This window comes from Zootoca vivipara, chromosome Z2 (assembly GCF_965207765.1).
Source record: "Zootoca vivipara chromosome Z2, rZooViv2.hap1.1, whole genome shotgun sequence".
Taxonomy (NCBI): domain Eukaryota; kingdom Metazoa; phylum Chordata; class Lepidosauria; order Squamata; family Lacertidae; genus Zootoca; species Zootoca vivipara.
The window spans coordinates 48,703,405-48,717,686 of record NC_142585.1 but is presented as its reverse complement, the minus strand read 5'-3'; the positions used below and the strand labels follow the sequence as shown (position 1 = coordinate 48,717,686).

The following is a 14,282-nucleotide window of genomic DNA, read 5'->3' as shown; positions in this document are numbered from 1 at the left end:
CCCCTGTAGTCCAGCATCCGATGAGCAAAGATGCCTGTGCGGTAGGATCCAGGCACAAGAGCCACCCTGGCTAGTAGCCATTGATTGCCTTATCACCCATGAATTTGTCCAGTCCTCTTTTAAAGGTGGTGGCCATCACTGCCTCCTATGCGAGGAAGTTCCCCAGTTTAACTATGTGCTACGTCAAGAATTCTTTCCTTCTCCAAAGGACTCAAGAGCCCACCGACACAGCCTGTGCAAATGCAGGCAGAGGCAAGAAAGAGAAGGAGGAGCGTCCCAAGGGGCGGGGACTCTGCCGGGCTGCCTTTGGAGGAAAAGGCATAGCTAGGCTCCTTGCTGGATTTACCGTGCCTGGAGGCTCTCTGCTCTTGCAATGTACTGTAAGTCCTGGCCAAGTGCCTGGCCGCTCCCTGCTGCTGCTGCTGCTCCCTCTTTCCCCCTCAAACCCCCAAGGATTCTTCATCCTCACTCCCCCCCCCACACTAACCAGCTTCCTTCTTTTTCTGACTTTGCAGGGCTATGCTACACGCTTCCTTTGGTGATGCTGCTGGGTGCCAGCCCGGGAAGACTCAGCACAGGTAGGGAATCTCTTCCACTGCCACCACCAAGAACACCTGCAAGCTTTTGCAGCAAGCCGCTTGTGCCAGTGAGGCGTGGGCAGTGTGTGTGGGTGAGAGACAGACTATGCACGGATGTGCGCCCTGAGGTCTCTGAGGTCAGTGGTGCTGATCATTTCTGGGTGGCGGTGAGAGAGCTGCAGTTGTTGGTCTGCAAAAAAGTGAAGCCTTTGGATCTGACTCCCAAGGACGACATCCACCCTCCCTCTGCTAGCCAGATTCCTAGGGTGAGCAGGAGGGAATGGACTTCGTATCCATAGGCTTCTCAGAGGTGTCTGGCTGACCATTGTCAGAAACAGGATACCGGGCTGGGGTGGGTGGGGAAGGGTTGGTCTGATCCAGCATTGCTTCTCCCTTGCATTTTTCGGGATGGGAATTTGATTGGAACCAGGCCTTTGCTACAGAAGAGCTCAGCTGCGGAATACGTGAAGGAGAGGTTGCAGCTTCACACATCCTGAATTAGGAAGCAAGTGTCTCCAGGGCATCTTGTAGCATGAATATCTGGCAAAGAGGCAGCCAGTAATATCTGGCAAAGAGGCTGGGGTTGCTTGTGAGAGGTGCTTGGGTTAGTTATGTGGACTCGAGACCGGGCTCAGAGGCGGTAGCACATCAATTTAGGTGAGCCCTCTTCCATCTGGTGCCCTCCAGAAGTTTCAGACTACAATTCCCATCAGATCCAGACCGCTGGCTGAGACAACTGGGAGTTGTAGTCCAAAACATCTGGAGGGCACGAGGTTCCAGAGCACAGACATGTGGGCGTGTTGTGGAAGTTACGGCATGTGCTTAAGTAATTTACAAAGCTTTTATAATTCACATTTTCCATTGTTGCTCTTTCTTATGAAAATCAAAACCAGTGGACGTGTGTGTGTGTGTGTGTGTGTGTGTGTGTGTGTGTGTGTGTGTGTTAAAGCTTTACCCGCAAGTTAAAAGAAAAGAAATGATATGAACATTAAAAAGATTAAATCAGATTTGACATTGATATATTAAGAATTTTTAAAATTTGCAACTCAATATATACTACAGGGTACCTACATATAATTATTTTCTGCCCTTAAATATTGCTCCTGTTTCTTTCTGTTATTTCCTTCTATAAGATACTAAGCATATTTAATTAAAAAAAAATTACAATAATTTACAAATAACTGTATGGCATTTACTAGCAATCCATAGATTGAATCCTGAAACCTTGCATTCCAACGGAAGAGAAACAAACCCCATTTTTCTACAGCCCTACCTGCCTTCCCTCACTTTAATAAGACTTTTTAATTTAATGCTATTGATCGTCACCTGAACTTCAGATAACTGCAAGTCAGTTGAGTGTGCCGTATGGTTTTTCCAGCCCAGACAAATTATCATTCTGGCAGCTTGATACAGATGGCTATGATATTTCTTAGCTATTTCTGAGAGCGAAATACTTTTAAGATGTCAGATGAACAAGCTGCGGTGGGAAACGGTACGTGAAACCCTTAGGAGGCAGAAGACTCTGCTTGTTTCTTTGGGTGCTCAGGGCCAGCTCTGGATCTAACCAGGCAAAGTGCCCCCGAGCAGGCTCTCTGCTGGTGGTGGTAGCATCTGCACTGGGTGTGTCCCGCACCCTGCACCCCCCCCATCATGACTCCTCAGGGTTCCCTGGAGTGGTACTGTATTGGGGCATTGTGGGTAATTAAAAGGTCTGAGCCTTGGGCGCCAAGCAGGTGCTTGAGGTGAGCGACCTGAGGCTTCCAGCTGTGGAATTCTATCCTGCAATTGGAAAGATTTTAAGGGCTCCGGCTGAGCCTGGTGTGAGGCCTCCAGGCCCTTGAGCCACACTGGGTGTGTGGATGGTCTTAGCCTGAATATCTAAGGTCCTCTGTCTTTCACTCCTCACCCCCCACCCCTCAAATACTTACTTTCTTTGCAACCCCTGGTGGGTTGAGAAACTGACCCCTGGGTAACCTCAGTAGGAAATGAAAACAACCAGAGGTAGAGCTCAAAATCCCCATCCTTTTCAGAGTCAGGGTGTCTCCAGGCTGCTACTGCTTTAAAAGAGGGGTTCAAGTCTGTGCTTTCAGTTTGCAAAGTGTGGTAAAAGTGCTCTGCCACCTTTAAAAAAAAGAAACAGGCTTTTTGCAGTTTAGAAAGCGATGGAGAGAGGCATTGGAAAGTGTAGGGTGAACAAAAGATGAGCAGGAATACAGTGGTGCCTCGCTAGACGAATTTAATTCGTTCCACGGGTCAATTCGTATAATGAAAAATTCGTCTAGCGAATCCCATAGGAATGCATTGAATTTTTATTTATTTATTTATTTGCCCATAGGAACGCATTAATTGAATTTCAATGCATTCCTATGGGAAACCGCGATTCGCTAGACGAATTTTTCGTAAAACGAATTCGTCTTGCAAGGCAACCTCCGCTCGAAAAATCTCTTCGTTAAGCGAATAATTCGTCTTACAGGGCATTCGTCTAGCGAGGCACCACTGTATGTGTAAGGACCACTTGAGCAAATCAAGATGTGTAGTAGAATTGTAAGTTGGAAGTTACCCCCAAGGGTCATCTAGCCCAACCCCAGGCAATGCAGGAATAGCAGCTACAGAATTCCTGACAGACGACACCCGACCTCTGCTTAAAAACCTCCAGTTTTTAACCCTCCATCTTCCAAGGGAGTCCACTGCACTGCCATGCAGCTCTTATTGTCAGAAAGCTATTCCCAATATATGTGATGAGTGTGGGATCAGTGCTCAGAAAAGAGCTAACTCTGCATATGCTATACACAAGCTATTGTGGATGAACGGATGGATTGCATTTGTACTGGGCTCTTCAGCTAAGAGAGGCTTCCAGAGCGATGTTTGATAACAACCAGTTAAAACAGGACAGTCCCTGCCTTTACCTGGAATAACATGACACAAGGGGGAAAGGGACATGGAGGGAAGAGGAAAAATCAAAACACAGCTTTCTAAACACTTTTTCCTATATTGACCCAATGCTGGCACAAGACGTGCCTGATGGAGCTGGCCTTTCACAACAGAGCCAGGATAGTTGCTCAGTAATTATGGGCCTTTTCAGTGGTGGCTCCCTGTTTGTGGAAAAGTCTTGCCAGGGTGGATCCAATGGCACTACCTTTATCTACTTTTAGGCGCCAGGCCAAAACTTGCATTTTTAACTCTGGCTTTTGGACCTTCATTAGAATCTTTTCTACGGTAGTACTTGTGGCATCTTTTAGTGATGAGGGGTCCATAAGGCCTGGCTGTGATCTGTACAGGTGTGGTTTCTAAGTTTTTTATTGGCCGCGTTCATTAACGTTGGTTTTTATCTGTTCACATTGTGTTTGTTACATCCCTTTGGGTCACTGGTAAGAAAGTGAGTAATATAAAAGCAAATATTATTTATTTATTGCATTTATATCCCACCTTTTCTCAAGGAGCTCAAGGTGGGGTACATAGTTCATCCCCCTCCCCATTTTATCCTCCCAACTAGCTTGGGAAGCAAGTTAGGCTGAGAGGCAGTGACTGGACCCCAAAGTCATCCAGTGAGCTTCATGGCTGAGTGGGAATTCGAACCCTGGTCTCTCCCACGTCCTAGTCCAACATTCTAACCACTACACAACATTGCCTAGAGGGGTCCTACAAAACTGGCCTTTCAGCTCTTCCAATCCAGGTCCCTCCTCCTCCTCCTCCTGCAAACCTCTCCCCACTGGAGCTGAATATAGGCCAGTGCTGGTCACCTTAACCGCTTTTTGGCACCAGTGATCACCTCTGTTCCATCACCATTGACACTCATTGAGCACCCACAACTTCAGTTGCTTGAGAGGAATTTGCCTCTGAGCATGTGAAGAATTCTTTCCCCTAACCCCTGGTTGCCAGCCACCCCTCAAGTATCCAAGGCTCAGTAGGTGATGGGGCAGAGAAAGAGTTTAGTTGCATCCCCTGCTCATTCTGCATACCAAACACCTTCCCTTCTCCTACTTTCAAGTTGTTTCCCTGTGGCTAAATTCTAAAACCTACAGACTGGAGACAAAGGAGAGTTATAGAGGTGGGAAGAAGAGGGGGGGGTCAAAGCTAACTAAACAGCTCACACAATGAATATTTTATTTTAAGTATTTATTACAATCTGTTCTGGCTTATGTTAGACCAGTGGTTCTCAATTCTTTTCTCTGGGCCACACTTTCAGAATAAAAATTTGCTTGTGCTACACTAAACTTTTTACCGTATTGATAAGTAATACATTGGAAAACAAAAAGAAACAACTCCTAGTAGTGTTTAATTTATAACGCTGAACACAACTACTTTATAATACGATAATGGGACATCCAGGAAGTATAAAACAATGCAGCTATATAATATATAATATTATGTATATAATATAATATGTATATAACTAAATATAATATAATATCTTTATAACATAATATAATAAAGTTTATAATATAAACAGCCTTGGCTCAGTATACCTGAAGGAGCGTCTCCACCCCCATCGTTCTGCCTGGACATTGAGATCCAGCGCCGATGGTCTTCTGGCGGTTCCCTCACTGCGAGAAGCCAAGTTACAGGGAACCAGGAAAAGGGCCTTCTTGGTAGTGGCTCCCACCCTGTGGAATGCCCTCCCGTCAGATGTCAAAGAAATAAACAACTATCTGACATTTAGAAGACATCTGAAGGCAGCCCTGTTTAGGGAAGTTTTTAATAACTGATGTTTCAATGTATTTTTAACCTTCTGTTGGAAGCCGTCCAGAGTGGCTGGGGAAACCCAGCCAAATGGGTGGAGTAGAAATAATAATAATAATAATAATAATAATAATAATAATAATATCATTATTATTATTATTATTATTATTATTATTATTATTATTATTATTTATAAATGAGTCTCTTACATATGTTAGGGCTGTCATACATCTGGATTTCCCTGGACATTACTGGGATTTCAAATGTAGACTATGTGTTTGGGGGGAATTTCTGAAAGGCAGCACTTTCTCCTGGTAAGTCAGTCGAAATATCGCGTACCTTAGGTATGTACCATATACAAACTCAAGGAGAGGTGTGTTTGCATTTGTACCACTTGATGCTTTTGCTCTCATTTTGAGAAGACATCTCTCAACATTCTGCAAATTAAAATAATATTTTGATGCTTTACTTACTATATTGCACTGAAATGTTTAAATGTTTCTTCGATTGTCCTTGAATCTTCCTGCCACAATTGCTGTCCGCTCCTGTTACATGAGTGTGGTGCAGCACATGCTTTGAGAACCACTGTGTTAGACCAACATGGTGCCTGCCTGGAGCCTTTGAAATCTAAAAGACATAACATAAAAGGACAAAGGGATGGGCAGGGCAGAGGAAAACAAGCCTGCTCAGGCACCCATTGGTTCTTAATTCATCAAGTTCTTGCAATTTCAGGATGGGGTCGAAACAGAGCAGAGGCAGAGCCAAGCAAAGCTGATCGCTGAGCATAGACAATGGAGGGACATTATACCCCATTCCCCCCTTCGCTGTATTTAGTTTCTTGACTGTCCAACTTAGGCATCTAGCAACCTTATCAGGGATACCTTAAATAGAAACTGAGCAGCTGGCATGTTGCAAAAAGGGGAAACTGCAAACCTAGCAACTTCTTTTTTAAAACAAAATAAGAAGTTCCCCAGAACTTCAGAGTTGCTTCATGTATCCTTGTATTTTCGTTTATCAATCTAGGTCAGCAGAAAAGGGGAAATGGGACTTCATGTCAACAGCTTCTTGATGACACCACCCTATAAATTCCTGGACAGCCTTACAGAATGTGCAGAATGAAATGGAGAGCTCGTCCACACTTCCCGTTGTCTTGTGGTTTCTTCATTTGTTCTGTGATTTCAGGCCATGGGTCCGGGAGGTTTTGCTTTTTCTCACCACCTTCCCTGGGAAAACTCACTGCTTATTGCTGAATCAGAACAAATGCCAATCTGCAGAAAAAGTGATTTACATCATTGACCATAAAGTGTGGGTTTTCCAGGGGAAAGCAGTGGGACAAAAGAAAAGCTCCTTGGACTTGTGCCTAGAAATGATGGGGCAATTGGAAACGTGGGTGAGCCCATTGTTCTGTGGGGCCCTGAGGCATTGTTGCCACAGAGTCAAGTAGGGATCCCCCAGCCCACTCTCTGATTGGCTGCCATAAGGCTGCAAGATAAATTCCTGAAGAATGGAGCTCCATTCATCAGACAGCAGTAAGAACATCATGCAGAAGGTGTGTTGCCGCATTGTAATATGTGGATTCCGCAAGTGGCAGGGCATCCTGGCGATAGCTAAGAGAGCAGAAGAGGTATTATTCCAGGATCTGACTTATCTATTCCATCTGTCAGTGTGCTATCCACAGGCACACTCATATTTTCAGAAGCTCCAGGAATGCCTTCTAAGAATGAGAAATGAACTGTGAACCTCCATCTGAGAGTACCGTACATTATCTGGAAGCCCACGAAGGTAGAGCTATTGATTGGTAAACATCTGGTTGATCCTGGTAGCATGTTGTTGTTGTTGTTTAGTTGTTGTTTAGTTGTTTAGTCGTGTCCGACTCTTCGTGACCCCATGGACCAGAGCACGCCAGGCACTCCTGTCTTGCACTGCCTCCCGCAGTTTGGTCAAACTCATGTTCGTAGCTTCGAGAACACTGTCCAACCATCTTGTCCTCTGTCGTCCCCTTCGCCTAGTGCCCTCCATCTTTCCCAACATCAAGGTCTTTTCCAAGGATTCTTCTCTTCTCATGAGGTGGCCAAAGTATTGGAGCCTCAGCTTCATGATCTGTCCTTCCAGTGAGCACTCAGGGCTGATTTCCTTCAGAATGGATAGGTTTGATCTTCTTGCAGACCATGGGACTCTCAAGAGTCTCCTCCAGCACCAGAATTCAAAAGCATCAATTCTTTGGCGATCAGCCTTCTTGATGGTCCAGCTCTCACTTCCATACATCACTACTGGGAAAACCATAGCTTGAACTAGACGGACCTTTTGTCGGCAAGGTGATGTCTCTGCTTTTTAAGCATATGGTAGCATATGGCTGAGTTTAAATGAGTTATCTTGGCCAGCAACACCCCAACTAAAATCACATTGTCAGCTTATGAAGATGGGAATTTGACAATGTAGTGAAATGAGATTTCAGCCCACATCCTCTAAGGGTCAGACAGTGGCTGGAGTAGGGCCTGGTATCTTGGTCATAGCACACACTCCACAGGCATGGATATAGCACTTGACCTCATTTTAGAGAGATGGCAGCAAGAAGGCATGAACAGGGTTTTTAGGAACCTCCAGCTCCCTATAGTAGAAGCAGCCTGGCCTGGCACCCTTGAATGTAGAGCCTCCAGTGGTGGAACAGGCAGTCAACCTTTGCATTGGTGATGGGGAGCTTGTAGCCTTGCCCATCAGCTCCAGTCAGCAGAGCCCGTGATGAGAGGCAGCAGAAGTCCCAACCACCATGGAGGATAAGGCTATCAATGCAAGGCTGGATTAAGACCTTGAGAGACCCTAAGTACAGTATATTCCTGCGTATAAGACTACTTTTTAACCCAGGAAAATCTTCTCAAAAGTCAGGGGTCGTCTTATACGCCGGGTCGTATTTCTTATACAGTGAGTATATCCCAAACTCTATATTTTAACTGGAAAAGTTGGGGGTCGTCTTATATGCCCAGTCGTCTTATACACCGGAATATACAGGTACTTAAAAGATTTTGGTGCCCCTGTATATCTCTAATTCAAAATATAAACAATAAAAAACCATAAAATAAAATTTTATTTATCAAAATGACACAAAACCTACAGTAAGATAGAAAAGTAAGATGAATTTTTATATACTTCCACTTTATTCATATTTGGAGGGGAAATCCTACTTTTTCTACCGTAATTGTAAAGTCTTTGATCAGATCCTCAGAACTAATCTTACATGACACATCTGCTTCCATACTTAGTAGAGATAAGGCACCCATCCTGCCTTGTTTGCATAGTTGTTCTTTTGGGATTTTTAATACACCAGTACCTCAACTGAGAAAATGAACGCTCAGCTGAGCAATTTGTGGCCATTGATGTTAAAAATGCAAACTATATAGGTGCTGCAGCTAGGAAGGCAGATGGCTGGATGAATACTTCCTAGAGTTTTGGTTTTTTTTAAAAAAAGAAAGAGGCATGTGTACTCTGTTTCCCTCCCTCTCACCAAAGGGTTGCCATATTTCAGAAAGTGAAAATCTGGGCAGAAAAGTCTGGCCCCTCAGCAATGGCCCCAGGTGCTGGCAACCCACACTATGCACTGATTGTATCCTTCTAGAGGTGTTGCCCAAGTCTAGGAAACTGTAGCCCTTTGAGGGGAATGAGGGGTCTCTCTCTGTGTGTGTGTCTCCTAACAAGCTAAGCAAACTACACTTCCCAGGATACTTTGAGGTGACCCACGGCTGTTTAAAGTGGTATGATACTGATTTACATTTACAGTGTGGATGAGGCCATGTTCTTGAAGCAATAGAATTAGTGGTGGATTGATTCTGCTTTATTAGTTGTTCCGCGATACTTCCTCAGTGCTGCCACTTATTGCTGTGTGGGAAAGGCTATAGTGCAACAAAATTGGTACCTCAAACATTTGGAGAACGAAACATCATGAGATTGCACCAGGAAGTTGCAGGATATGTACTGACTGGAAACAAAGTAGTGTGTCATCCCCAAAACTTTTGCAGGCATGAACCATATTGAAAGCAGGATCTCATACTAAAGTCTTGATAGCCTCATGAACAGGGCCGTTTTTAGTTCTGATGAGGCCCTAAGCTCCTGAAGGTAATGAGGCCCTTTATATGTCCAGCTGTCCTTTGTCAACAACAAATTGTCACTGTTTTTGTGTTGAATATATGGTATACAGTGGTACCTCTACTTACGAATAACTCTACTTATGAATGTTTCGACTTACGAACGGAGCTCCGTCCGCCATCTTGGATGCAGTTTAGATAGGATTTTTTCTACTTACAAATTTTTAGATAGGGTTGCTTCGACTTACGAATTTTTTCTCCCAATGCATCCCTATGGGATTCAACTTACAATTTTTTTTGACTTACGAATGTGCGTTCGGAACACATTCAGTTCATAAGTAGAGGTACCACTGTATGGTTATATATGGACCTAATAGTTCCTATTTGCACATAACAAATAGGAGCCTACACAACACAGAACACCATTGCTTTATGTAGGTTTTATTTTATTTGTCTTTTTATCTTATATTTTGGAAATGTACATCCAGTTTTTTCCCTTTAATTTTTTTGGGGGGCCCCAAGAGAGTGGGATCCTAAGCTTGAGCTTGTTTGGCTTATACGTAAATCTGGCACTGCTCATGAATTGTCACAAATACACAGTCAAAAGCATGCCTAAAGGTAAAGGTACCGCTGACAGTTAGATCCAGTCGTGGACAACTCTGGGGTTGGGTGCTCATCTCGCTTTATTGGCCAAGCGAGCCGGCATACCGCTTCCAGGTCATGTGGCCAGCATGACAAAGCCGCTTCTAGCGAACCAGAGCAGCACACAGAAACGCCATTTACCTTACCGCTGGAGGGGTACCTATTTATCTACTTGCACTTTGACGTGCTTTCAAACTGCTAGGTGGGCAGGAGCTGGGACCGAGCAACGGGAGCTCACCCCGTCGCAGGGATTCGAACCACCGACCTTCTGATCAGCAAGCCCTAGGCTCAGTACAGCGCCACCTGCATCCCTGAAAAGGATGCCTGGAGGGACCCAAAAGGAGTCATAGAAATTGGGGTCATAAGTAGACAATGTGTTGGCTAATAATTGCACCTCCCCATCCTAGCCCTAGTGCTTCGTTAAACTTTAAATGTCTGCTTTTGTTTGTTTGTGTGTGTATGTTTTCTGGGTGGAGATGTTCCACTGGTTTTGAAGAATTGAAACTGGAATATTAGCTCATTTATTAACTGATTGCAGCATAGCCACAGCCAGGATTTATGTTAAAGGAGGCAGAACCTCAGTTAGTTAAGTATTTTTATTGATTTACTTGATTTAGGGGTGTAGCTGCCCCCCCCCGCTACACCCATGAACTGCGGTTTTAAAGTAAGTTTTATTGTTCCCTACCCTGAGATTTCATGATAAAAGCTAGGCTAGCAATGTCTTTAGTAAACATAATATAAACTTAAATGAAAGCCTCATGACCCAAAGTGAAGCTGCATTTCCTGGGTCGTAACATAGCATAGTTCCCTGGGGCTTTTGTAAAGTGATGTGTGTGGTGGAGTGTGATTTGAAAGTGCACACCACCCTTGTGAGGGTGGCCGAATGCCAACCCACACAGGGCTTCTGTGCCTTTCTTAGGTGTGCAGGCGAGAGAATTTCAGGAGGTGTACGTTGTCATGCAAGCGATACCTACTGAAAGGCACAAGATCTGTGGCTGCTATTAAAAGCACAAGGCCATCAGAACAGCCCTGCTGGATCAGGCCCATGGAACATGTAGCACAGCATCCTGTTCCCATCTTTTTCCCAGATGCCCGTGCGAAACCAGCAAGCAGGATTTGAGCACAAGAGCTACTCTCCCCTCCTGTGGCTCCCAGCATTACTGCCTCCAACAGAGCCATCATGCCTAGTAGATGCTGATAGCCTTATCCTCTGTGAATCAATCCTTTTTTAGAGTCCTCCATATGGGTGGCCATCATTGCAAATTCCACAGTTAACTCTGCGCTGCCTGAAGAAGTACTTTCTTTGCTGCTGCCCTGAATCTTTCAACATTCAGCTTTGCTGGAGGTCCACAAATCCTGGTGTTCTGAGAGAGGGAGGAAAGCGTTTTTCTGCCCACTTTCTTGATTCCAGGCATAATTTTATAACCTCCTCTCAGGTTGCTTCTTTCTTGCCTTTTCTCTAAGCTAAGAAGTCCCAAACGTTGCACCCTTTCCTCATAGGGGAGTCCTTCCATGTCCTTGATCATTTTGATTGCCCTTTCTTGAACCTTTTTGCATCTGGCCATCTAGCCACCTTGATACATTGAGTTCAAAGAGTTCTGCCCTCCATGCTCAGGTGGGGAAGGGGATCCGCCACCCCACCCAAGGACAGAGAATATGTGAAGCCAGTTGTGCCATAGTTCCCAGGCTGCTCCAGGCTTAACAACACCACCACCACCATCCACAAGGCTTTATTTTTAAAAGTTAAAGAAGGAAAGGGGGTGGACATGACCCTCAGCCACCTCAAAATGCCTTGTTCACACATTACACTGAACATAGGGTACACCTGCCTTTGTCTCTGCACATGCACAGGTGTGTTTGCATGAAAGAGGGTACACTTGTTGATTTGTACAGGTCAGCTCTTCCATACTCAGGTACATTTACTTCTGAGTAACTACAGGTGTACTGCTCAACACCCAGTCTGCCCACGCAGATGGTATGATTGTTGGATGGAATGTGCTAGTAAGGTGCAGACGTAGCTTAGCTTGGGCACTCAGCACCAGCCTGCATTATGAACAGGCAGGACCCCAACATTCTCCTGCAGGTACCTCTCCATGGCAAAAGCACAGGTAGGAGGGCAAGACAGTGTTCAGGTGGCCCGATTCAAAAGAGGACCTGCATTGCTCCTGCACCTTTAATAGTTGCAGGGCAGCTGAAATCCCCTCTTCTGCAATTCTTTTAAAGGTGCAAGAGTTCTCTCCTCATTTGTTCCTAGTCTTCTAGGCAAGCTGGTCCCTTGTGATGAAACTTCTCATTAAGGAGCTGCAGAGAAGCTTGCAAACAGCCCTCTCTGGATTCCCCCCCCCCACTCCCAGAAGGAAAAATAGCAGCTAGCTTCCGAAGAGGAAAACAGGCACAGCTCAGCCCCGCCTTTACTGGCCTGAGATAAAGAGTTGCTCCCACTTCTTCCAAACTGACTGTTGTATTAATATGTCAGCCCCTTGGCCTCATGCATCTCTCTTACACTGCCAGGAGGTTACCGTAACCACAAATGAACTCCCACAAATGAACAATCTTTAGGGAGTTACCAGGAAGAGCCACCTCCACACTGTTTTTCGAAGGGACAAGCGAGCTGCGTCCTTTCCTTCCAGCAGATTCAAATAGTTGGGCATTCCAGGAAGTAAAACATTCTGGAAATATGTGAGGAAATAGATATGCCTTTTAAAAGGGCTTGAGATATTTGCTTTAACTTAATTTGCAAGTAAGGCATGGGGGAAGAGAGGCCCAGATGGTTTATTTATATGTGCAAATGAAACATTTTATCCTCTGGACAAGAACCAGGAATTCTAGCTCAGAGGCTGCAGCCCAGCAGAGTGGACATGAGGGATGGGGTTGGGTAGGATTTGCTTCAGAGTTCCTCAAACATTTCTATGAGCACAGTTTGAATTTATACATCAAATGTAATAATTGAATCCCCTTTAAAAATATGGGTCTCCCACCTCTGAATGTTTCTCTTGCAACCTGGGGCTCTGTCCACAATGACACTCTCAACCAAAGGAGGTGCTGGAGGGGGCAGGGGGGCAAGGACCCCCCCAAAAGAGCTCACCCCTCATTCACCCCCCCAATTGCTGGACTCATTAACATATTGCTATGTGGCACCCCAGTCTCCAAGTGGTGAAAATTCCTGTGGTTCCAGGTGCTTACCCATCTTTGATTAATTTGGAAATGCTGCATTTAAAAACCGTTTAATCTCTTTATATTCTTTAAATCTGATATTTCCTTCATCTTTTTCTAATAACACTTTATATGTTGGCCAATTCCCCTCTAAATTTTTTCTCTTTACCGCTATTATTTCCATTGGCGATATCCACCACGGCATCCTTGGTTCCAATACACCTTTGTTTCTTCCAAATTTTATATAGATATTTTCTTATAATGTTGTTATTAAAATTACTACGCTCTTTCAATTTTTCCTCCACTAAGTATTTGCGCCATCCGAAGACCAGGCCCACCCCTTCCAACTCTAATACATCGGCATTCTTTAATTCAATCCATTCTTTCAGCCATACTAAACCGGCTGCATCGTGGTACAATTCCAAGGTGGGCAAATTGAAACCTCCTCTCTCCCTTCTATGTGTAAGAAATTTATATTTAATTCTAGGTTTTTCCCCATTCCAAACGAAGTTTGCCAGATCTTTCCTCCATTCTTTAAAGCACTTTGCGTTTCCTAATATGGGTAAATTTTGGAACAAAAAAAGCATTTTGGGGAGAACACTCATTTTGATTACTGATATCCTTCCTAATAGAGAAAGTTTTAATTTAGACCAAATTGTTAAAAAAAATTTGTATTTCTTTCCATGCTTTCTCATAATTTTCCTGGTATAAATCTATATTTTTTTGTTGACCCCTGTATTCCCAAATACTTCATCTTCTTCTTAATTTCAATACCTGTCATATCCTGTAATTGTTATTTTTCTTTGAATCTAATGCTCCCTGGGTACAGGACCCCAAGAATTGGAAGGGACTCGTGCCATCATCCAGACTGACCGCCACAAATCAAAACACCATTCAAGTGTGGTCATATATTATTTCTGTAGCTTTCCAACAGTGCAGCTCCAGCTCTTGAGCCAGAAAAGTCTGTGTCTTTTGCAGCTGCTGGTGACAGATCATTGACAATCCAGAAAGGGGTGGGGGGGTGGGGAAGCATCTAACTTACAGCATTGAGCAGCCAGGTTCCAACCTGGTCCCCACCTCCAGCATCCCAGACCCACCACGCAACCAGCATGGAAACAGATCTTTTAGTCCCTGAAGAGATGTCTCCTAACCT

General features: G+C 44.5%; 1 protein-coding gene across 2 annotated transcripts in view; it reads left to right on the top strand.

The window, feature by feature from the left end:
- The first annotated feature begins 248 nt into the window (after window positions 1-248).
- The window catches only part of PTGS1 (prostaglandin-endoperoxide synthase 1), a 39,203-nt gene continuing 25,169 nt past the window's right edge, over window positions 249-14,282 (top strand). Inside the window, exons 1-2 of one of the 2 annotated variants that reach the window (XM_060270638.2) lie at window positions 249-380; window positions 516-578. In XM_060270638.2, coding sequence (XP_060126621.1) covers window positions 374-380; window positions 516-578 — 70 coding nt within the window. In that variant the 5' untranslated portion in view covers window positions 249-373. Of the gene's footprint in view, window positions 381-515; window positions 716-14,282 lie in introns of both variants that reach the window. The other variant, XM_060270639.2, reaches the window with a different exon arrangement.